The 26,400-nt window shown below is 35.9% G+C and overlaps 1 protein-coding gene across 1 annotated transcript in view; it reads left to right on the forward strand.

Annotated features, from left to right (window-relative positions):
* The window catches only part of ADAM7 (ADAM metallopeptidase domain 7), a gene marked incomplete at both ends in the record, with an annotated part of 86,906 nt that extends 62,212 nt beyond the window's left edge, over window positions 1-24,694 (forward strand). Inside the window, 7 exon segments of the mRNA XM_080796900.1 lie at window positions 7,453-7,533; window positions 8,574-8,652; window positions 9,173-9,278; window positions 9,647-9,746; window positions 22,346-22,411; window positions 23,581-23,637; window positions 24,650-24,694. Of these exon segments, the coding sequence (XP_080653026.1) occupies window positions 7,453-7,533; window positions 8,574-8,652; window positions 9,173-9,278; window positions 9,647-9,746; window positions 22,346-22,411; window positions 23,581-23,637; window positions 24,650-24,694 (534 nt within the window).
* Window positions 24,695-26,400: the final 1,706 nt, after the last annotated feature.

Below are 26,400 nucleotides of genomic sequence, written 5' to 3' on the forward strand. Positions count from 1 at the left end.
AGAGATTTACATGGGCTTAAACAGCATAATTCCAGTGTTCATTTGATCATGTATGTATGAAAATCCATTCTCTAAGAATAATCAAAGAGAACAAATAGCAACAGATAAAAGAATTTAAGGGTGTGAACAATGGAGATTAATCTGAGGACTCATAGACAATAGTCCCCTATGAAACAGACGTACATTAAAAAAGAGAAATCATTTAGGAAAAAGGTTTATATTTTAATCAGATTTAAAAGGATATTAAATCTATAAAAATGGTATTATTTGAAAATCACAAGCACTGCCTTCAAATTACAAGATAAATAATAATTACTGATTTACATATAATTTGAGCAGTAAACCATGAAGTGTAGTAAGCCACAAAATATAGTAAATTAGAAGCTAAACTTCTTAACACATGAGAATGAGATAAAGGAATTCTAAAGAAGAAAATGAATTAAAAAAGGAAAAATAGTCCTAATAAATTTGATACAATTTTTTTAAGGTTTTATTTATTTATTTATTTATTTATTTATTTGAGAGAGAGAGCAAGTAAGGGAGAACATGAGAGGGTAGTAGGTCAGAGGGAGAAGCAGACTCCCTGCGGAGCTGGGAGCCTGATGTAGTACTCAATTCTGGGACCCTGGGATCATAACCTGAGCTGAAGGCAGTCGCTTAACCAACTGAGCTACCCTGGCGCCCAATCTGATACAGTTTTAATAGGAATCCCAGAGAAAGAAAACATAGTATAGGTAAAAGTGTAATTAAAGGTATAATAAAAAAAATCCCTGAATTGAAGAATGTATAAAATAAAAACTCAACTTAGTAAGAAAAACTCATAGAAAGATGAGCATAAGACTAACCTTCACAGCATGAAGTCAACAATAAAGAAAATGTTCTATAAGCAAAAAAGAAGGCAAGTATCAGTTTTCAACAACAACAATGACAACAGAGTTATCAGATTATCATTTTATTTATCTTCAAAAAGAAATGCCGTAAGATAATGCAGCAAAATCTATGGACTTTTGGAGAATGGAAGTACTGGGACCCCAAAACTGCACATACACCCAAATTATTATTCAGATAGTAAAGCAATAGAATGACATCCTCACATACTTTATAACTTAAAAAAAAAAAAAAACTAAAGTAAATTAGACAGCATTTATTTGCAATGACGTGGATGGAACTAGACGGTACTATGTTAAGCGAAACAATTCAATCAGAGAAAGACAATTATCGTATGATCTCACTGATATGAAGAACTTGAGAAACAAGACAGAGGACCATAGGGGAAGGGAGGGAAAAATTAAACAAGATGAAACCAGAGAAGGAGACAAACCTTAAGAGACTCTTAATTTCAGGAAACAAACTGAGGGTTGCTGGAGGGGAGGGGAGTGGGAAGGATGGGGTGGCTGGGTGATGGACATTGGGGAGGATATATACTATGGTGAGTGCTGTGAATTGTGTAAGACTCATGAATCACAGACCAGTACCCCTGAAACAAATAATACATTATAGTTTAATAAAATAAATAAATAAATATGAAGAGAAAATAGTCAAGAAAGTACTCTGGTCAACTGGGAAATGAATTAAACTAAAAAGTTAAATGAGAAGATAGAATATTAAGGAAATAGTTGCAAGCAAGAAAATCTATACTAATTTTGAGTAAATTCCAGTAATTTATATTATTAATGTGTTTATTATGAGTTTAAAAACATTGAATACTGAATAATAATGATCTTTATAAATTTCAAGTTTCTCAAACAAATATATGAATTAAGAAGAAGAAGAAAAATAAAAAACGTGACAAATGTCTTATCTTACATAAGGAAAAGTTAATGCTTATTTGATCTTAAAACTGATAAAATAATTTAGATTTAAATATTTTAATGTAAGCTGAATCAATGTTAAAAACAAAACATATAGTTTTCAAATAATTGGAGAAAAAATAATAAATATAAAAATATAAGCTAAAATGTCTAACATTTAAAATCATATAAAAAGATGAAAAGAGTAAAATTAAACATATCTTATCATAAATGGATTAAAATTTCCCTATTTTAAATGTTAAAGTAATTTTTGAATTGGTGGCCAGAAAGAATTTTCAGGGAGTTGCATCAGGAAGATGGTGGAATGGGAAGTACCCCAGTAATATCTCCCTATAGCAACAATAATTTGGTAGCAAGCCATGGAAAAAGTACCTTTGTCAGAACTTTAAAATCCAGGGAGGATCTTGCAAAACATTGGTGGTGTCAAAGACCAAAGATTTGTTTTCAGAAAGCAGGCCCATGCCTAGGTGACGAGCTTATTGACCATAGTCCTGGCTACAGACGCATAAACACCCATATCTCCTGTTGCTTGGGAACAGCCCCATTTGGCTTTGGTACCACCACCACCAACATCTGCCTAGTCACCTACTAGAAGACACATCTACCCATATCCCTGGAGGCAGACCTGCAGATCTTGGTCCAAACACAGATCCTGAAGTGGCTGTGAAACTTCATTCTATTCCTTCCTTCCCAAGTGCAGTTCTAGACAATCTTCCTGCCCACAGAATTTCCAGGAAACATGTTGGTCCATGCACCCAGAGGCACCTTGCTCAATGACCCAGCAGAAGCCAAGGGCCCAGTAAGAGATACACCCAGTCACGAACCTAGAAACAAGCCAGCCATCTGACTCAGATGCTGTGGAAGACCCTTGTTACGGTGCCAGTCCACTTGACCAAGGTCACAGAGACAGTCCTGTCCCAGTCTCCAGGTACTATGCAGAATCCACATCTACCCAAAACCCTATTCACAGACCAGTAAACGGCAGATCCTACTACAGACCAGATGACAGCCACATAACCTGGTTCTAGTCTCACTCAAGTGTAATCCTGGAAGCAATCCCGCCAGCCCAAGGGATACAACAGGAGGCTTTTACCTGACAAAATCAATCTGTAAAACCTGGAAAAGATGTCTGCCCTTGAAATGCACAGACACCAATGCAATAGTACATAGATCACAAAGATTCAGGCAAACATAGTATCGTCTGAAGAAAACTCATAAGGCTCTAGCAACTGATCCCAAAGAAATGGAGATGTAAGATTTTCTAGACAAAGAATTTAAAGTAATCATTTTAAAGAAGTTCAAAAGGATGCAAGGGAACACAAGTAGATGACTAAATGGAATCAAGGAAGCAAAGCATGAAAAACATAAGTTTAACAAAGAAATAAAAACCATAAAAAAAGTGAAACAGAAATTCTGGAGCTGAAAAATACATTATAGAAATGAAAAAGTCCATGGAAATATTCAACAGCAGACTGGATCGTTCTGAAGAAAAAAGTCAGCAATCTTGAAAAAAAGTCACTTGAAATTAGAAAGTTGGAGGAACAAAAGAAAAAAGAATAAAAACTAGTGAAGAAAACATATGGAACCTATATGACACCAATGACAAAAAATGGATATATGCATTATGTGTGTCCCAGAAGGAGAAGAGAAAGAGAAAGAGAGGGGAATTATTTTAAAAATTATTTTAATTATTTTAAATTATTTATTATTTAAATTATTTTAAATTATTTTAAAAATTATTTAAAAATAATGGCTGAAAATTTGCCAAATACTGGGAAGGATATCTACATTTATCATGTGAGACCAGTCCAAAGAGTATCCAGAGATACATTATAAACAAACCGTCAAAAGTCAAAGACAGGAAGAGACTTTAGAAAACAAGAGAAAAGCAACTCATCATATAAGAAAGAATATTATAAAACTATTAATAAACTCAGTAGAAGTCTCACAGGCAAAGAGAGAGTGGGATGATACACTCAAGGTACAAAACAAAACAAACAAACAAACAAACATACAAAACAAAGAAAGCCCTGCTAACAGTGCTATATCCAACACAGCTATGTTTCAGAAATGAAAGAGAATTAAAGACGTTCTTAAATAAAAGCTGAAGGAGTTCAACACCACTATACCTGACTTATAAATAGTGTTAAAGGGAACACTTCAAGTTGAAAAGAAGGATGCTAAGTAACAGCATGAAACATTTGTACTATAATATTCATTAGTAAAGATAAATAGTCAAATTCAAAATGCTTTAATACTGTGAAGATAGTGTATAAATGTATTTTAACTTTAATATAAAAGTTAAAAGACAAGAATATTAAAAAGAACTATAGCTACAATAATTTGATACTGGGCACACAATATAAAGACAAGCAAAATGTGATATCAACAGCATGAAATATGGAGGGAAGAGAAGTAAAAGTATGCCGATGATTTAAAAAAAAAAATCTCTAGTAGATACACAAAAGATAAAGAGAAAAAAAACATCAAAATGTACCACTACAAAAAATCAACAAAGAACAAAAGAAGAGAGGAGGAGAGGAAGAAAGGATCAAAGACGCTATAAAGCACTCAGAAAACAATTAACAATGAAAACAGTAAGTTTTTAACTATCAATAATTACATTAAATCTACATTTATCTATTCAAAAGACACAGACTGGCTGTTGGTTTAAAAAACAACATCAACAACCAGTATCCAACAATATATGGCCTACAAAACACTCATGGTACGTTTAAGGACACAGGCTTAAAGTAAAGGATAAAAAATATTGCATGAGATTGGCAACAGAGAACAGTGTGGCCATATTTATATCAGAAAAAATACATTTTCAATCATAACTGTCACAAAAAAAACCCAAAAATGATCACTATATGATGATAATGGGCTCAATTCATCAAGAGGATATAACAATTCTAAGTATATATGATATGCACCTAACATTGAAGGATCTAAATATAGAAAGAAAATATAAACAGGAAGGAGAAATGCAATACAATAGTATGGGACTTGAATGCCCCACTTTCAACAATGGATAAATTATCTACACAGAAAATCAAAAAGAATACAATGTGCTTGAATAACTCTATAGACCAAATGGACCTAACAGATATATACAGAATATTTCATTCAGCAATCATAGAATACACATTTTTCTCAAGTGTACTTGGGATATTCTCTGGGATAGAGCATATGTTGGCCTACAAAACGGTCTCAACATATTTAAGAAGATTGAAATAATATCAAATATTTTTTCTGACCACAGTGGTAGAAAATTAGAAATCAAAACAGGAGGAACTTTGGAAAATTCACAAATATTTAGAAATTGAAAAATAGATTCCTGAAAAACAAGTGAATAAAGAAGAGATTGACAGGGCAGCCAAAAAATATCCAAGACAAAGGAAAGTGGAAACACTACATAGCAAACTTATGAAATGCAACAAAACCAGTTCGAAGAGGGAAGTATATAACAATAAAGCCTACATTAAGAAAAAAGAAAAATTTCAAATAAACAACCTAATGTTATGCTTTAAGGAACTAGAAAAAGAAGAAGAAAACTAAGCCCAAAGTTAGGAGAATTAAGGAAATAAAGATTTTTAGAGAAGAAATAAATGAAACAAGAAAGACAACAGGAAAGATTAAGGAAATTGTTTTAATTCTTAGAAGGTAAACAGAATTAACAAACTTTTAAGTAGACTAACCAAGAAACAAAAGGGGATGATTCACAAAAAAAATCATAAATGACAGGAGAATTACAACTGATATCACAGAAATATAAGTATTATAAGAGAATACTATGAATAATTATACGAGTTGAATATTTGAAAGAAATGGATAAATTCTGAGAAGCATACAATGTACCAAGACTAAATGATGAAGAAATAGAACATCTGAACAAATAGGAAATCAGAATAATAATTAATAACTTTCCAACAAGGAAAAGCCCAGGATTGGATGTTTTGTATGTGACAACAAAAGCACAGGCCAAAAGCCAAAAATAAATAAGTGAGACGATATCAAAGGAAAGATTTCTTCAGCAAAGGCTGCAATCAAGAAAATGAAAAAGTAATCAATGGAATGTGAAAAATATTTGCAGGCCACATATCTGATAAAGGGTTAACAGATAAAAGTTAAAAGTAGTTCACACAACCAATAGCAATAAAACCCCAAATAGTCCAATTCAAAAAAAAATGAGCAAGGGACTTGTTTGGATATTTATACAAATGACCAACAAGTAGATGAAAAGGAGTTCAACATCATTAATACTCAAGGGAATGAAAATCAAAGCCACTATGAGGTATTACCCCATACCTTTTAGTTTGGTTATTATCAAAAAACAACAAATAAAAAATGTTGGAGAGGATGTGGGGTACTCTTTTTTGAGTACCCTTGTGCACTGTTGGTGGGAATATAAATTGGCATAGCCATTATAGAAACAGTATGGTGGTTCCTTAAAAAATTAAAGATAGAACTACCCTATGCTCCAGGAATCTCACTTTTGGACACAGAACCTAAAGAAGCTGAAATCAGATCTTGAAGAGATATCTGTACCTCCATGCTCTTTGCACCACTATTTACAATATTTACAATAGCCAAGATATGGGAACAATCTAAATGTCCTTTGACAGGTAAAAAGATAATGAAAATATGTAATACATAATATTATTTAGTTTTTAAAAAAGAAGGAAATTATGTCAGTTGCAGCAATGTGGATGAACTTGGAGGACATTTCATGTATGCTAACAAAAATAAGTCACAAAAAAGCAAATACTGTATGATCTCACTTATATGTGGAAACTAAAAAAAAAAAAAAGTAAAAGTCACAGAGAGTTGAATGATGGTTGCCAGGTGGGGGAAATGGGGAGATGTTGTTCAAAGAGTATAAACTATGTTCTCAGTAAATTCTGAAGAGCTAGTGTAGATCTCAGTGGCTATAGTTACTGTAATATATACTTAAAATTTTCTGAGAGTAAACTTTAAGTGTTCCAACCATAAAAAAGTAACTGTTAAAGGTAATGGATGTGTTCATTAGGTTGTTTTACATTTCACAATGTATAAGTATAACAAACCATCACAATATGTACTCTAAATATATACAATTTTTATTTGTCTATTATACCTCAATAGAGTTGGAAAAGCATTTCCTTTTATGTGCTTTTTAAAAGAAGTGGGTAAAAATAAAAATAACAGGTAGAAATTAAATAAATGGATGAAGATAAGCCAGGTAATAATTATAAGCAACAAAAACAACAATAATTTGGTTATAAAATGAACAAAAATAAAAAGCAAAATTTAAAACAGAGTTAATAAGCATAAATAAGATTAATTGATACAGCAAGCATGGAACATTATCAAATCAAAATAAAACAATACAAATGATAAAAGAAATTGTTGTACCTATGATTATAGAATCTTTGATAGATTAATATTTGAAAAATTAGGAAGGATATAGACATTTTAATTAGAAGTTTGCATAGAACAGTATTTGAATGTATACTATATTCATTTCAAATATCTGTCAAACATATATGGAAGATTTCTTCTTCTACAAAAGATTCTATATGTGGTCATTTACAGCAGAAAAAAATCATGTAAATTCTAAGAGCAAGTTATTAATTCATATGGGTAACTTCATTTCCAGGTGTGCAGCAATGGTGAATGTGTGGAACTTGAAAAGGTCTACAACTCAACCAATTGCTCTTCTCAATGTGACGAAAATGCTGTAAGATTTGACTCCTTTTTAAATTAATGTCTTGACAGTTGTTTATTTACATAGGACTTCATTTCTGGGCATGGTGTTCATGTGTGTGTGCGTGTGCATGTGTGTGTGTGTGTGTGTGGTGATTTTTAAATCAAATATATATTTGGGATCCATTTTTTCATGTGTCTTCCATAAAATTGATCTAAAGACCCAAGCCAGTATTATACATAGATATTGCCTATATTGTATGTATATATTTTATCATTGGACTGGTAATCTAGAAATCCAGTAACTTATGTACCTATGAAGTTTAAACCTAATGTTTAAAGTTGGATCTATCATGTCACTTACAGCTAAATTATACCAATATCAACCTTAACCTAAAGCTTTTCACAATACAACAAAAAATTATATATATATGTACATTATATATATTTATATATACATATGTATTTAAAATATATAGACATATAATACACATGTATATTATATAGAAAGAGAGTTAGAAAAGAATTTCCTTTTTCCTATCCTATATTTCCTATAGGATATATATATACACACACACATAAATGCACATATAATTACATATAATATATATACATATAAACTATATACATACATAAATATACATATATAGTTATATGTATTTATATACATATATATATCTCTCTCTTCTCAATTTTTTATATATATATATATATATATATATATATATATATTCAATTAACCCTGCCCAGTACTATGTGTAACTCTAGCAGGGCTGTTCCTTTAATAGGATTGAGGCCTTCTAGAAAGAGAAGTTGAGCCATCTTGTTTATCTGGTTTTGAATTTGTTGGAATCATTTTCATGCCCAAAGGCCATCTTCAAAAGTGGTTGCTTCTTGTAATTTTGTTTGCTTATTTTTTATCAAAGGTTGATTCTGATATGCAGTTTAGTTAATTAATCAGTAAAAGAATGAATGTATGTGTGTGTGCATCTGTGTGTGTGATATAAAACTAAGCAAAGTGAGGTGCAAAACACACACATAATTTGTTAAAATTATGACTGATTGCTCTTCCAGGTGGATGACCATGAACTTGAGTGCCAATGCGAGGAAGAACAGAAACATGTGGATTGGGGAAAAAACTTAAATGTTACCTGTGAGCATCCTAGAATATAGTATCTTGTATATATCAAAAGCTTAGACAGTAAGAAAGCTTTCTGCCTTATTTCTGAAATCTAATATGTATATGTTGTATTTCTGTGTGGATTTGCATGGTATTTTAGTTATTTCACATATTTAAATACCCAAATTTGAATTTACAACAATTACCTTTTAGAATTAATATATCTTCTTCTAGTTAAATTTGGGTTAGATCTTCTAAGAACCCATAACACAGCAAGGCCTTTTCTATAGTCAGTTAATAACTGACAGTCAAAACATTTCCTGCTGATTGTGGTTCTTAAACATAATGGACTCTTGGGTGGACTGTCAATGGCTAATACAGATAATAATTTCCGTAATGTTTTGGTCTTTTGCTTTACATTTTTTAAAAAAAATTGTAGTTGGGAGGAATTAAAGTCCTTAAGGAAGGGAGAAGCTGGATTATAACATCTCAGTTAATATTCCACTGTCCTAAAGTTGATGTCCTGGCTAAAGCTTGTTTTTTAATATTGCAGATATATCCATCCTGGTTGTTGTGCTTGCCCTGGTTATTATTGGTGTTGGCGTAGTTGTATTCTTAATTCATCACCAAAAATGTATTAAGTTGAAGCGAATTCAGAGGTATGTATTTTCTATGTGTTGTAGTGGGACCATTACTGGGAAGATATAAGCTTTGTCACTACAGATGATGAAACTCTATGTGGGAGAAGTATAAGCCTCTTACTAAGGACAAAGTAAGAGTAACAGTAAATTGAAAAATTAACATTTTTATGTTCTCATCTCCAAATGCTTATCCCAATGGGTCCCAAACTTCACTGCACATCGGAATCAGAGAGATTTCTTAAAAGAATGCTAATTTTGGTTCCTACCTCAGATTTGTTACAGAGTGTAACCTGAGTATCAATCTTTTAGAAATCTCCTAGATGATTAAATATTAACCACAGACTTATCCTATCACTTATGTCAATATCCAATTTCCTTCTTGACAGCCCACTTAGAGATACATTGGGAGTGGAGAATAAAGGATACTTCGGTGATGAGCAGCGGACAAGGACTGAGCCAATTTCCCCCAATATTCATCCCCTTCATGTAAGCAAGTGTCATTTGCTATAGTTAATGAATTGACTTGAAAAGCAGTTGCATGTGTATTTGAAGTGGAACTAGCCCTAAGCTAAGTGACAAGAAAACAACAGTTTAACATAATTCCACACCAGTGGAGCCTTCAATCTACACGTGGGGAAGGAAAGGATGACAGGACACAAGCAAACCAAGACTCTATTTCAGAGCAGCATATATTAGTTAAACAAAATATTGATTTGTGCACTATTGGAAAAATTCACATACACAAACTTTATTTTGGGACATAAAACAAGTCTTTTTTTTTTTTTTAAGATTTTATTTATTTATTTGAGAAACAGCACCAGCAGGGAGAAGGGGCAAAGGGAGAGGGAGAAGCAGACCCCCCACTGAGCAGAAAGCCAGATGCCAGGCTCAATCCCAGGACCCTGGGATCATGACCTGAGCTGAAAGCAGACCCTTAAATGACTGAGCCACCCAGGAACCTGGGGACATCAAACAAGTCTTAGCAAATTTAAAAGAATTGGGGTCATACAAAATATGCTCTCAAAATAAAATTTTATTAAAAATCAGTAACAAGGGGCGCCTGGGTGGCTCAGTGGGTCATGATTCCAGGGTCCTGGGATGGAGCCCCGCATTGGGCTCTCTGCTCAGCGGGGAGCCTGCTTCCCTTCCTCTCTTCCTGCCTGCCTCTCTGCCTACTGGTGATCTCTGTCTGTCAGATGAATAAATAAAATCTTTAAAAAAAAAATCAGTAACAAATATATTGGGAAAATCCCCAATTGAAAATTAAATAGCAAATTCTAAAAACACTTGGGTCAAATAAAAACTCAAAAAGGAGAACAGAAAATACTTTAAAGGAAAATGAAACAAAACCTACCAGAATTTGTGGGAAGTAGCGAAGTCAGTAATTAAAGTTTATAGCACTAAATGCTTATGTTAGAAAAGAAGTAAGGTATGAGAACAAGGATATCAGCTTTCATTTTAAGAAGCCAAAAAAGAAGAAAAAAAAAGAAGAAGAAGGAGAACAGCAAAGCTCCATGCAAGCAGAGGATGGGAAAATAGCAAGTACTGGGTACCAATGAAATTGAAAACAAAACAAAACAAAAATCACATAAAAAAACAATAAAAGCAAAAAGCTATGTTCTAGAAATTAATAAATCTTATAAACTTCCAGTCAGACTGAGCAGAAGAATGTGAGCCAGCATGACTATCGGGAATCATAAAGGTGAAATCTCAGGAGAGTGTACCTTATTAAATTGACAATATTTTGCATATGGAGATTAATTTGGGAAATTTTTATTTTAATATATTTGACAGTGTAATTAAATAGTAAATTTTTTGCAAGTTGCCAATCACCAAAGCTTATTCACGAAGAAATAGATAAACTGAATTGCTCTGTATGTAACAGAGAAAACTGACTTTGTAGTAAAAACCTTTCCACAGGAGGAGGGAGGAGTCAAGATGGCGGAGAAGTAGCAGGCTGAGACGACATCGGGTAGCAGGAGATCAGCTAGATAGCTTATCTAACCATTGTGAACACCTACAAATCCAACAGGAAATCGAAGAGAAGAAGAGCAACAATCCCAGAAACAGAAAATCGATCACTTTCTGAAAGGTAGGACCTGCGGAGAAGTGAATCCAAAGCGACGGGAAGATAGACCCCGGGGGGAGGGGCCGGCACCCGGCAAGCGGCGGAGCGACGGAGCACAAAATCGGGACTTTTAAAAGTCGGCTCCACTGGGAGACATCGCTCCAGAGGCTAAACTGGGGGGAAACCCAGGCGGGGTCAGCATAACCCCAGGACCCGCGGGGTCACAGAAGGACTGGGGGTGTCTGAGTGCCGCAGAGCTCGCAGGTATTAGAGCGGGGAAGCCGGCTACAGCGACAAAGCCGAGGAGTGAGCTCTAAGCCCAGGGTTACCTTGTGCCGGTCGCAGGCTGGGTGGGCTCGGAGCGCGGCCGGAGGCCACGGAGACAAAAGCGACCCGGCGCTTTTCTCCAGCTCCAACAATTGACTGCTTTCCTCGAGGCGCGACCGCAAGCCAGGGAGGCGGGGCTATTGGGCGCTTTGCTCTGAGAGCGCACTGAGGAGCGGAACCCCAAGCTCTCGGCTCCTCCGGGCCGAGAGATTGGGAGGCCGCCATCTTCATTCCCGTCCTCCGGAACTCTACGGAAAGCGCTCAGGGAACAAAAGCTCCCGAAAGCAAACCCGAGCGGATCCCTTAGTCCGGCCCCTGGCAAGGGTGGTGCAATTCCGCCTGTGGCAAGGACACTTGAGAATCACTACAACAGGCCCCTCCCCCAGAAGATCAACAAGAAACCGATCCAAAACCAACTTCAGTCACCAAGAACAGCGGAATTCCACAGCAGGAGAAAGCAAATCCTACCTGGACAAAATGACAAGGCGGAAAAACTCACCTCAAAAAAAAGAACAAGAGGCCGTACCGAAGGCTGGAGACCTAATCAATACAGACATAGGTAGCATGACAGATCTAGAGTTCAGAATGACAATTCTCAAGGTTCTAGCTGGGCTCGAAAAAGGCATAGAAGATATTAGAGAAACCCTCTCCGGAGAGATAAAAGCCCTTTCTGGAGAAATAAAAGAACTAAAATCTAACCAAGTTGAAATCAAAAAAGCTATTCATGAGGTGCAATCAAAAATGGAAGCTCTCACTGCCAGGATAAATGAGGCAGAAGAAAGAATTAGTGACATAGAAGACCAAATGACAGAGAATAAAGAAGCTGAGCAAAAGAGAGACAAACAACTACTGGAACACGAGGAGAGGATTCGAGAGATAAGTGACACCATAAGACGACACAACATTAGAATAATTGGGATTCCAGAAGAAGAAGAAAGAGAGAGGGGAGCAGAAGGTATATTGGAGACAATTATTGGAGAGAATTTCCCTAATATGGCAAAGGGAACAAACATCAAAATCCAGGAAATGCTAAGAACGCCCCTCAAAATCAATAAAAATAGGTCCACACCTCGTCACCTGATAGTAAAATTAACAAGTCTTAGCGACAAAGAGAAAATCCTGAAAGCAGCCCGGGAAAAGAAGTCTGTAACATACAAGGGTAAAAACATTAGATTGGCAGCGGACCTATCCACAGAGACCTGGCAGGCCAGAAAGAACTGGCATGATATATTCAGAGCACTAAACGAGAAAAACATGCAGCCAAGAATACTATATCCGGCTAGGCTATCATTGAAAATAGAAGGAGAGATAAAGAGCTTCCAGGACAAACAAAAGCTGAAAGAATTTGCAAACACCAAACCAGCTCTACAGGAAATATTGAAAGGGGTCCTCTAAGCAAAGAGAGACCCTAAAAGTAGTAAATCAGAAAGAAACAGAAACAATATACAGTAACAATCACCTTACAGGCAATACAATGGCAATAAATTCATATCTCTCAATAGTTACCCTGAATGTTAATGGGCTAAATGCCCCAATCAAAAGACACAGGGTATCAGAATGGATAAAAAAACAAAACCCATCAATATGCTGCCTACAAGAAACTCATTTTAGACCCGAAGACACCTCCAGATTTAAAGTGAGGGGGTGGAAAACAATGTACCATGCTAATGGACATCAGAAGAAAGCTGGGGTGGCAATCCTTATATCAGATCAATTAGATTTTAAGCCAAAGACTATAATAAGAGATGAGGAAGGACACTATATCATACTCAAAGGGTCTGTCCAACAAGAAGATCTAACAATCTTAAATATCTATGCCCCTAACATGGGAGCAGCCAACTATATAAACCAATTAATAACAAAATCAAAGAAATACATCGACAGTAATACAATAATAGCAGGGGACTTTAACACTCCCCTCACTGAAATGGACAGATCATCTAAGCAAAAGATCAACAAGGAAATAAAGGCCTTAAATGACACACTGGACCAGATGGACATCACAGATATATTCAGAACATTCCATCCCAAAGCAACAGAATATACATTCTTCTCTAGTGCACATGGAACATTCTCCAGAATAGACCACATCCTGGGTCATAAATCAGGTCTCAATCGGTACCAAAAGATCGAGATCATTCCCTGCATATTTTCAGACCACAATGCTCTGAAGCTCGAACTCAATCACAAGAGGAAATTTGGAAAGAACGCAAATACATGGAGACTAAACAGCATCCTTCTAAAAAATGAATGGGTCAACCAGGAAATTAAAGAAGAATTGAAAAAATTCATGGAAACAAATGATAATGAAAACACAACAGTTCAAAATCTGTGGGACACAACAAAGGCAGTCCTGAGAGGAAAATATATAGCAGTGCAAGCCTTTCTCAAGAAACAAGAAAGGTCTCAAATACACAACCTAACCCTACACCTAAAGGAGCTGGAGAGAGAACAACAAAGAAAGCCTAAACCCAGCAGGAGAAGAGAAATCATAAAGATCAGAGCAGAAATCAATGAAATAGAAACTAAAAAAACAATAGAACAAATCAACAAAACTAGGAGCTGGTTCTTTGAAAGAATTAATAAAATTGATAAGCCCCTGGCCAGACTTATCAAAAAGAAAAGAGAAAGGACGCAAATAAATAAAATCATGAATGAAAGAGGAGAGATCACAACCAACACCAAAGAAATACAAACAATTATAAGAACATACTACGAGCAACTCTATGGCAACAAATTTGACAACCTGGAAGAAATGGATATATTTCTAGAGATGTATAAACTACCACAACTGAACCAGGAAGAAATAGATAACCTGAACAGACCCATAACCAGTAAGGAGATTGAAACAGTCATCAAAAATCTCCAAACAAACAAAAGTCCAGGACCAGACGGCTTCCCAGGGGAATTCTACCAAACATTTAAAGAAGAATTAATTCCTATTCTCCTGAAACTGTTCCAAAAAATAGAAATGGAAGGAAAACTTCCAAACTCATTCTATGAGGCCAGCATCACCTTGATCCCAAAACCAGACAAGGATCCCACCAAAAAAGAGAATTACAGACCAATATCCTTGATGAACACAGATGCGAAAATTCTCACCAAAATACTGGCCAATAGGATCCAACAGTACATTAAAAGGATTATTCACCACGACCAAGTGGGATTTATTCCAGGGCTGCAAGGTTGGTTCAACATCCGCAAATCCATCAATGTGATACAATACATTAATAAAAGAAAGAGTAAGAACCATATGATACTCTCAATAGATGCTGAAAAAGCGTTTGACAAAGTGCAGCATCCCTTCCTGATTAAAACTCTTCAAAGTGTAGGGATAGAAGGCACATACCTCAATATTATCAAAGCCATCTATGAAAAACCCACCGCAAATATCATTCTCAATGGAGAAAAACTGAAAGCTTTTCCGCTAAGGTCAGGAACACGGCAGGGATGTCCGTTATCACCACTGCTGTTCAATATAGTACTAGAAGTCCTAGCCTCAGCAATCAGACAACAAAAAGAAATTAAAGGCATCCAAATCGGCAAAGAAGAAGTCAAACTATCACTCTTTGCAGATGATATGATACTATATGTGGAAAACCCAAAAGGCTCCACTCCAAAACTGCTAGAACTTATACAGGAATTCAGTAAAGTGTCAGGATATAAAGTCAATGCACAGAAATCAGTCGCATTTCTTTACACTAACAACAAGACAGAAGAAAGAGAAATTGAGGAGTCAGTCCCATTTACAATCGTACCCAAAACCATAAGATACCTAGGAATAAATCTAACCAAAGAGGCAAAGAATCTATACTCAGAAAACTATAAAGTACTCATGAAAGAAATTGAGGAAGACACAAAGAAATGGAAAAATATTCCATGCTCATGGATTGGAAGAACAAATATTGTGAAAATGTCTATTCTACCTAAAGCAATCTACACATTTAATGCAATCCCTATCAAAATCCCATCCATTTTTTTTAAAGAAATAGAACAAATAATCCTAAAATTTATATGGAACCAGAAAAGACCTCGAATAGCCAAAGGAATATTGAAAAAGAAAGCCAAAGTCGGTGGCATCACAATTCCAGACTTCAAGCTCTATTACAAAGCTGTCATCATCAAGACAGTATGGTACTGGCACAAAAACAGACATATAGACCAATGGAACAGAATAGAGAGCCCAGAAATAGACCCTCAACTCTATGGTCAACTAATCTTCGACAAAGCAGGAAAGAATATCCAATGGAAAAAAGACAGCCTCTTCAACAAATGGTGCTGGGAAAATTGGACAGCCACATGCAGAAAAATGAAATTGGACTATTTCCTTACACCACACACAAAAATAGACTCAAAGTGGATGAAGGACCTCAATGTGCGAAAGGAATCTATCAAAATCCTTGAGGACAATGCAGGCAGCAACCTCTTTGACCTCAACCGCAGCAACTTCTTCCTAGGAACATCGCCAAAGGCAACAGAAGCAAGGGCAAAAATGAACTATTGGGATTTCATCAAGATCAAAAGCTTTTGCACAGCAAAGGAAACAGTTAACAAAACCAAAAGACAACTGACAGAATGGGAGAAGATATTTGCAAACGACATATCAGATAAAGGGCTCGTATCCAAAATCTATAAAGAGCTTATCAAACTCAATACCCAAAGAACAAATAATCCAGTCAAGAAATGGGCAGAGGACATGAACAGACATTTCTGCAAGGAAGACATCCAGATGGCCAACAGACACATGAAAAAATGCTCCACATCACTCGGCATCAGGGAAATACAAATCAAAACCACAATGAGATACCACCTCACACCAGTCAGAATGGCTAAAATTAACAAGTCAAGAAATGACAGATGCTGGCGAGGATGCGGAGAGAGGGGAACCCTCCTACACTGTTGGTGGGAATGCAAGCTGGTGCAACCACTCTGGAAAACAGTGTGGAGGTTCCTCAAAAAACTGAAAATAGAGCTACCCTACGACCCAGCAATTGCACTCCTGGGTATATATCCTAAAGATACAAACGTGGTGCTCCGAAGGGGCACGTGCACCCGAATGTTTATAGCAGCAATGTCCACAATAGCCAAACTGTGGAAAGCGCCTAGATGTCCATCAACAGATGAATGGATAAAGAAGATGTGGTATATATACACAATGGAATACTATGCAGCCATCAAAAGACATGAAATCTTGCCATTTGCGACGACGTGGATGGAACTAGAGGGTATCATGCTTAGCGAAATAAGTCAATCGGAGAAATATAACTATCATATGATCTCTTTGATATGAGGAAGTGGAGATGCAAGGTGGGGGGGTTTGGGGGGAGGTAGGAAAAGAAAAAATGAAAAGATGGGATTGGGAGGGAGACAAACCATAAAAGACTCTATCTCAAGAAACAGACTGAGGGTTGCGGGGGGGAAGGGGGATGGGAGAGGGTGGTGGGGAAATGGACATTGGGGAGGGTATGGGCTATGATGAGTGCTGTGAAATGTGTAAACCAGACGATTCACAGACCTGTACCCCTGGGGATAAAAATACATTATATGTTTATTAAAATAAAAAATTAAAAAAAATAAAAATAAAAATAAAAAGCAACACCACCAAATTAGTACAGTAAAAAAAAAAAAAAAAAAAAAAAACCTTTCCACAAAAAAGTGGTGAATTCTACCAAACATATAATGATGAAATAATCTTAGTTCTATATAAACTTTTCCAAAAAATGGGGGAGAATGGACACTTTCCAACTCCTTTTAAAAGGACAGTATTTTTCTGTTATCCACCTAGAGAAAGGCATTAAAACAACAACAAAAACTATTTGTCAATAATTCTAATAAATATAAATGCATAAATATTAAATTTCAGTCAACTGAATTTTACAAGGCATAAGAAGAATAATGCATTGTGACCAAATGAGGTTTATCCTAGGAATGTAAGGCAAATTTAACATTAAAAAAATTAATCAGGCTAACCCACTGTATTATTTGACTAAAAGTAAAATCATATGATCACCTCGATAAATGCAGGGAAAGTATTTGAAAAAAATCTGATATATATTCCTGATAAAACTCAGGAAAGTGGGAACATAAGGAAACTTTCTGAAGTTGATGGAAGTATCTACCAAAAAACCTACAGCTAATGTCATATTTGTGGTTAAAAAACTGAATACCTTTCCTAAATATCAGGAACAAAGCAATGATGTCCACTGCCACCACTTCTACTTTTATTTGAAATTATAACCATTACCATAAGGGCAAAAGAAAGAAAGAAAGAACGAACGAACAAAAGAAAGAAAGAAAGAAGAAAGAAAGAAAGAAAGAAAGAAAGAAAGAAAGAAAGAAAGAAGTAAACTGTTTTGATTTGTTGAAGACACAATCATTTATTGTTTACCTATAGTAAATAAAAGTGATTTAGTAAGCCTGGGTGGATCAGTGGGTTAAGCCTCTGCTTTCACTCAGGTCATGATCTCAGGGTCCTAGGATCAAGCCCCATACCAGGCTCTTTGCTCAGGGGGGAGCCTACTTATCTCTCTCTCTCTCTCTCTCTCTCTGCCTGCTTGTGATCTCTGTCAGTCAAATAAATAAATAAAATCTTTAAAAAAAAGTGATTTAGTAAAACTTTAGGATACAAATTCATATGCAAAAACCTATTGTGTTTCCATATACAAACAATGAACAATCCAAAATACAAAATGAAACCACAAAATAATATTTACAGCAGCATCAAAAATATAAAATACTTAGGGATAAAGTTGAAAAATATGTACAAGAAATGTACAAAATATGTCGGTAGAAAACTATAAAACATTGATGAGAAAAATTTTAAAAGACCAAAATAAATTGAGGAAATACACTGTTGTTGGGTCAGTTCTCTGTAAATGGATCTATAAATTCAAAACAATCTTAATCAAAGTATCGGCAGGAATTTTTGTAAAACAAATAAACAAATTTAAGAATATAAAAAGAATAAATGAAAATTAATTATATTCCATATACTAGTAACAAATAATGTAGAAATAAAATCAAAAATAAAATTTGAGGGGCGCCTGGGTGGCTCAGTGGGTTAAACCTCTGCCTTCAGCTCAGGTCATGATCTCAGGGTCCTGGGATCGAGCCTGGCATTGGGCTCTCTGCTCGGCAGGGAGCCTGCTTCCCCTCTCTTTCTGCCTGCTTGTGATCTATCTATCTCTTTCTATCTCTCTCTCTGTCAAATAAATAAATAAAAATCTTTAAAATAAATAAATAAATAAAATAAAATTTGAAATAGCACCAAAAATGTGAAATATTTAAGGGTACTTCTGACAAAATATGAACCAGAAGTATATAAGGAAAATGGTAATATTCTGCTGAGAAAAACTTGAAAAGACCTAAGTAAAAAGGGGTATAGGGAGTCACATGTATATTACTATATTTGTTGATTGCTAGTTGATTTGCCAAATGATTTTTTACAGAGGTGCAAAGGCACTTCAGTGGAGAAAGAACAGTCTTTTCACAGATGGTGATGGAACAACTGGATATGAATACGTACAAAGATTAACTGTGATCCGTTCCTCAAACCAGTAACAAAATTAACTCCAACTGCAATACACACAGAAATATATGTATTTTTTCCTAGTAAAAAATTTAAATTTAAAAATGTACAAACTGTAGTGCTGAGAGGTAAATATTTGGGGAATAAAGGTACAATGACATGAGTTCGTTATTTTAAGTCAGGAATGTGGCTAATTTGAGGGAAGGAGGTGGGTGGCAATAATGATAGGAAATCTGAAATGGCAAAGGTTTATTTCTTAAACAAGGCAGTGATTTCAAGGATATTTACCTTAAATGTTTCATTAAGCCAGGAACCTATTTTCTGTATGTATTTTATCTGTATTATATTTTCCTATGAGATTATTAAAAATAAAGGACAACAATACCAATTACTAGAGGGGATATGGACAATGAAAACTCTCATACACAGTTAATAAGAATTTATAAATTTTTTTTAAAGATTTCATTTATTTATTTGACAGAGATCACAAGTAGGCAGAGGCAGGCAGAGAGAGAGAGGAAGGGAAGCAGGCTCCCTGCTGCGCAGAGAGCCTGATGCGGGGCTCAATCCCAGGACCCTGAGATCATGACCTGAGCCGAAGGCAGAGGCTTAACCCACTGAGCCACCCAGGCACCCCCACAGTTAATAAGAATTTAAACAGCACAACCATGGGGGAAATTGGTACAAAGTATTAAAAATGATCATAATACACCCTATGACCCAGCAATTCCTTGGGGAAACATTTACAATTGTATTCCAATAGCATAATTGCAAAAAGTGAACACAATAAAAATGTCTAATAAGAGTAAAAGGCATGAACAAAATGCTACATACTCATACAATGGAACATTACATAGAAAGAGTAATAAATGAACTACGGATATTTACCACATGAATAAATCTCACAAACACACTGTTAAGATGTCAAGTCCAGGGCGCCTGGGTGGCTCAGTGGGTTAAGCCCCTGCCTTTGGCTCAGGTCATGATCTCAGCGGTCCTGGGATCGAGTCCCGCATTGGGCTCTCTGCTCGGCAGGGAGCCTGCTTCCCTCTCTCTCTCTCTCTCTGCCTGCCTCTCTGCCTACTTGTGATCCCTCTCTGTCAAATAAATAAATAAATAAAACCTTAAAAAAAAAAAAAAGAAGATGTTAAGTCCAAATATTTATATTTATATCAAGTTGAAGAACTGTCAGAGCTAATCTATGGTATTAGAAGACAGGGTAGTGATTACCACGGGGAAGAGAGAATCTTCTGAGAAGGAGATAAAGTTTTATTTTTTGATTCTGGGCAACTTTAGCAACTTTCATTGCTGATTTGTGAACATCCATCCTCTACACTTAGTACTTGTGCATTTCTTTGTGCATATTTTACAGGAACGGAAAAGGTTGGTTGAAATAACCATTTTAGCAATATATGAAGATGTAAGAGAAAAACCAACAATGTTGCAGAAATCCCCATAGTTAGTGGCTTGTTAACTGCCTTTAACAACAGCTACGATTTCTAGTGCATTCAGCTCATTGAAAAAAACTGTGAGTGTCCAAATTAAGAAGCTACAAATTCATTCCCTTAAAATAAAATTAACCATTGAGGAAATCATTCTTGATAAGACAATTCTGATGAAATTACCCCATACGACTATCTTGAAGGAGGGAATATAAGCCTTAAATTCAGAGGTTAAGTATTAGCTGATCATTATTACATGAAAATGCCAATGAAAATATGATAATACTAGTATTTTAAATTAGGATTTGTTGTTGTTGTTGTTGTTAGTGGTGGTCTGGTTACACAGCTCCAAAGGTTTTGAATGCTTTGCCCCAACTCCACATATCCCATAAGCCCTGTGTTTCTTCACAATGCTTGTACTCAAGTATTTAAGGATGGTTAGTTAATCTTTCTCTGGTTGCATGATGGTTTATTATTTTTATTTGTTTATATTTTTCATTATGCCAATGATGACACCGAGATGATAAAGCAAGTCTTAATTGTCCACTGGAATAGATGGAAAATGTTGTGTGATAATTTTTTAAGCTTACACGTAGATTTCGTGATATGAACAACATGATGCTGATATAAATCTTGTATATTTGCCTTGAGGTTTAATTAAGAAACTATGTAAAGGTACTTATCACAGTGTTTTCTAAATATTTAGCACTTAGTATGTGTTAACATGCTTCGTGAATTAATATGAAAAACAGTTGTGCTCCAGAAGAAGAGTCAGGTGAAAAGTGCCCTGAATATGTGATCAATGATGAGTATTCATAGAAGTCAACCAGAGGTTCACATGGAGCTTGGGGCCTATTTGTTTCCATTTCTAGATTGCAAGTTCCTTAAATACTTTGGCATTTTAGTTAAATGAGGGAACACAGAAGAGGGGCTTAATAAATATATTTTGATATATGAATAAAGTAAATTCTCTATTAATGGTACATGTGCCATAATATGTTTATAAACACAGATTGTATAGAAGAATTGTAGTGTCAAATCTCACATTTAGGCTTTTTGTATTATTTGTTATAAAACTGTATAAATAACAGCAATTTAGCTGATGCTTATTTGATACATTAGTTACCCCTCAACGGCCAGTTTTCAGCAAAATTGTGCTTTGGGAAAGGTCTTCTGATGTCCTTTCCCTCTTACATTAATAATGCTTAATTTTTTTTTCTTCTGCCACCTAGTACCTCTCCTAGGCAGGTCCTATTTCCTCCAGATCATGCTTTCTAGTTATATTAATGTCCACTGGAGGCTAACAGAAGATACTTTAGAGAGGATAACGTCATCCAAGCATATCTGTATTACAACAGTAAGTTCTGGAAGTCCTCAAAGACCTTCCAGGTCCAAAAAGGATGGAGCGGGTTATGGAAGTTCAGACATTCAGACAATTTGATTAAGATTTGGAGGCTGAAAGACTTACCTTGTGCAATTTTCATCATAACTCATAAAGAAACTCACACTCTTCTCGAATGTAAGTTTGTTTTGTAAGTTCTTAGACTCCTTCATTGTAAGAGAATAACCTAGGGAAGAATATTGTTCCCATGGGTTTTAGTATTTGTACATTTACTAGGTTGCATCCCAGAGATAGCTAGAAAATTTATATTGAGCACTTAGGAAATAGTCATACTTGCTTGAATACTAATTGCAGGTTAATAGTATCTCTTTTCACTAGCAAATAACTGCCGAGTCCTTGGAGCAGCTTCCAACCAGTTTTTCAAGTCCACACTACATCACACTGGTATGGTCCCTTATCTCCTTTCTGTTGGTTGTACTGATCTGTGGCCATTTCAATAAAAATTTTGGTGCCCCTTAACCATTTGCTGGTTCCTTGAATAAGTCCAATAATATAATATCACTGTCTGATTTGAGGAAGAAATAGAACAAGCCCCACTTATCAGGAGGACTGGAATTAGTTTGAGAAGACCATGAGGAAGTCATGCTTGGTCATGCGTGGTCTTTTAGGTAAAATATTGACATTGTGTTCGTCATGAACCCTTGGGAATTAGTTTTGACTTTTTTAAAACAATGCATTAACTCATTACTTATTACAATTACTCAGTTTCTTTGGCCCTCAAATGGTGATTTTGGGATAACTGTCTCACAAACCCTACCCTATTCCCCACCCAGGTTCTCAAGGGTCAAAACCCAGTGATGGCTTCCAATGGGGCCATATCAGCCTGAGGGCTTTCCACTGACTGAGGTGTATTCCCTGATAAATATTAATGAAAGGGAAACACATTAGCCAAATTAGCATGCAGACGCCTGAGAGACTGAGTCAAAAAAGAGTTATTACAGGATCTCTAGGATCTCCTGAACTGCTAGAGTCTCTGTATCTTCAAGGTCCACAGTAGAACAATTATTCAGAGCTGGGCACTGAAATCACCAAGATTTTCGACGATGTATTTCTTTTCAAATCAACATTTTTTATTATGCTTTCATTATTAATGGCCAAAAGAGTGTGATTAAGATAGTTTTCAGTCTGTGGTTCCACAGAATTTTCCCATAACACAGAAGGATCTCAGAGTATGCCCTACAGTTGGGGGAGCTGAATGAGCATTTCTCCCCAATCCCTACTTAAAACCAGTCTAATCCATTTTTATATATTGTTTTTATTGGGATTTCAACAGAAATGTTTTCTCAATGAAAGCCCTAGTTCTTGAAAAATGTTTGGAAATCTCTTACTAAATACACTGTTGGAGAGACCCACCACAAAGTTCATAAAGAAAAATGGTTTCTGCTAAGACTTCACTGGCCAGAACCATCCTCCTGTCCTCTCCATAGCAATTTACAAACTTCCTTAGATTTTTCATCTGTCAGGAAGAGATAGTCTGCATGTGTATGTGTTTATGTCTATGTGTGTATATGTCTATGTGTGATATCTGACAAAACAAAATTTATTTATTACAGAAACTTGCAAATAAAGATCCAAGAGGAATCGCTGATCCAAATCAAAGTGCCAAAATGGTAGGCTCCTGTGACAGATGGTACCACGCCCCCACACACATTTTTTAACTTGTCAAATGTTAGCATTTTTTGTGTTCTTTACCTACCCATTGATTGAGTAGGAACACCTTTTGTCCTTACCAGAAGACTAAGGGTTGGAAATGTTTTCTCTGATATGTTAAGATTTCTAAAAGTGATCCCACCAAGCAGGTTTCAGTGCAAGAGTTTCTGACCAGACCACAGGAGCAAGCTAGAATTTGACATTGTCAGTCTCAACACACATTAGACACAACAAAAACAAGACTTCTTTCTCAAACTTTTCTTGCCCAGGGTATGCGCACCGATGGGTTTTCATGAAGGATTCTAAAGGACGTAGTAGCACTGGTCAAGAGAAGGTCCATTCCTCCTGAATAGTTATTTCATGATGGTTTCATCACCATGTCACTTACCCAATCAATAACTGACTATATCTGAGGGATGAATTCACTTTTAAATTGCTATGGCTATGTTAGAAAATTTATCTAAAAAATTGTGATTTTTGTAAGAGAGACAAAAATGAACATCGTTTGGCTACATTCCAGAGTTCATTCATCCATTCATTGATTTCTGTTGGGTTTCTCCAATGTATTGGTTAATAGGAATATTTCCCCCACAAAATATTCTTACAAGAGATCTTGCCCAATACACTTTCTCTGTTGAGATGGGGAAGGAAGGACATATCTAATGGTCCTACCAACTCATAAGGATGGACCTGTGTCATACTGAAGAGTGGAGAAAGTTGCTCCTTAGTGCAAGCAAACTGTTTGATTTCATGTAATAAAAAACAAAATGATTTTCTTGATAGGCTTGTTCATCTTATAATGACTGTTTAATTAGCCGTGACTAAGGAGATACGGAAAATTGTGAATAAGTGTAGTACAACAGAATCCAGAAAAGTTACTGTAATTAGCAGATAAAAATGAGTAACTGAAACATAACATGCTTATAGACTTTGGAGAAAATAACTTCTTTTTAACCATGTGTTTCCATTTAGAGCTTGAAATTGGATATCCAAAAGGGCTGTGCAAGGCTAGGTTGAGAATTCTGGCTGAAAGATCTTCCCAACCTTCCCTAGGTATTTGCTACACAAACTTCTGGCAGTTTTTCAAAAGTTCTTATCAAGAAAGAAAATGTTGGGGCACCTGGGTGGCTCAGTGGGTTAAGCCTCTGCCTTCGGCTCAGGTCATAATCTCAGGGTCCTGGGATCAAGCCCCGCATCAGGCTCTCTGCTCAGCAGGGAGCCTGCTTCCTCCTCTCTCTCTGCCTCTCTGCCTACTTGTGGTCTCTGTCTGTCAAATAAATAAATAAAATCTTTTTAAAAAAAAGAAAGAAAGAAAGAAAATGTTAACAAGAAACAACTTCTTTCAGTGATATTTACTTATAGAATTCACAACCTGTAGTGTAGACATATGCTACAAAAAAATTTTTAAAGTTTTTCCAGTGCTTTTTAGCCTAATGTAAAAATAGTCTCCTTGATCTAGTGTTTTCCTAAAAAATGTCAATCTAGTTACTTAAAAAAGACTCAAAACCTTGAGGATATGAAATTACACCCCTGAGTCTAAGAAGCAAAACACTGCTTATAAAAGGTTATTTCTTTGGGAACATAAAACTACTTACCTTAATTGGAATCTGACATGATTACCACTACTTTTGGTTTAAAAGAAATTCTCTCCTGCAGAAATGCCAAGAAATTCAGTGCAGAAGTCATCTGATTCCACTAAATATTTAAAAGGTAGATGGCTATCTGGCTTATGTCCTATCAGTGAAGGAGGTAGAAGAAAAATCATCTCAACTACAGAGTAGTTCTTAAAATTATGGGAGCAGCAAAGAAGACATGAAGTGCTCCTGGTTAAATTCCTGGAATCTAATTCTAAACTCCCAAAGTTCTAGAATTCCTTATGAACCTGACAGAAGTCATGGAGTTATAAGAATTTCAGAAAATTAACTCTATCTGAGAAGAAATACTCACAGTTCCCGTGAAGCGTTTGTGAGATCTTTATAATACACAGATTCGAGGACTTACCATGTAATTTCTGTGCCTTTTCTACCCTTCCCTGATGATGGTATGTGGGGCTGTCCCAGGAATTATTTCAGCTGTTTCTTACACCAGTGTTTCCCAACATGTTCTCTTGTATTCTTTATTTTCTTTTTGTTATGTGTTAAATCTCCATGCAATTGTTTTTTCATTTACTAAAATGAAGTTTTCAAGTATGAAATGAGAATTTTCTAATTCAATAAATAAAGGCTGCAAATCAAGGAAGAAAGCTGGTTGTTCTTGATGAAACTCTTCTTGCTATATTGACTAGTTGATGGGAGGACGGCGAGAGATCAGCAAAGGACAGCAGGGACTCAGTACTTTGTACCTGGCGAGCATTTATTTATTTACTTGAGAGAGAGATTGAGAGAGTGTGCATGAACAGAGAGAGGCAGAGGTAGAGGAAAAGAGAGAATCTCAAGCAGGCTCTATGCCCAACATGGAGCCCGACATGGGGCTCAGTCTCACAACCTTGAGATCATGACCTGAGCTGGAATCAAGAGTTGAATGCTTAACAGGCTGAGCCACCCAGGTGCCACTAATGAGCTTTTATAAACATTCCTTGTTCTAATTAAAAACACTCATTTAAGAAAGAATATTGGTGGGGCACCTGGGTGGTTCAGTGGGTTAATGCCTCTGCCTTCAGCTCAAGTCATGATCTCGGGGTCCTGGGATCGAGTCCGCATCAGGCTCTCTGCTCAGCAGGGAGC

This window comes from Martes martes (assembly GCF_963455335.1).
Source record: "Martes martes genome assembly, chromosome: 2".
In the NCBI taxonomy this organism is placed as follows: Eukaryota; Metazoa; Chordata; class Mammalia; order Carnivora; family Mustelidae; genus Martes; species Martes martes.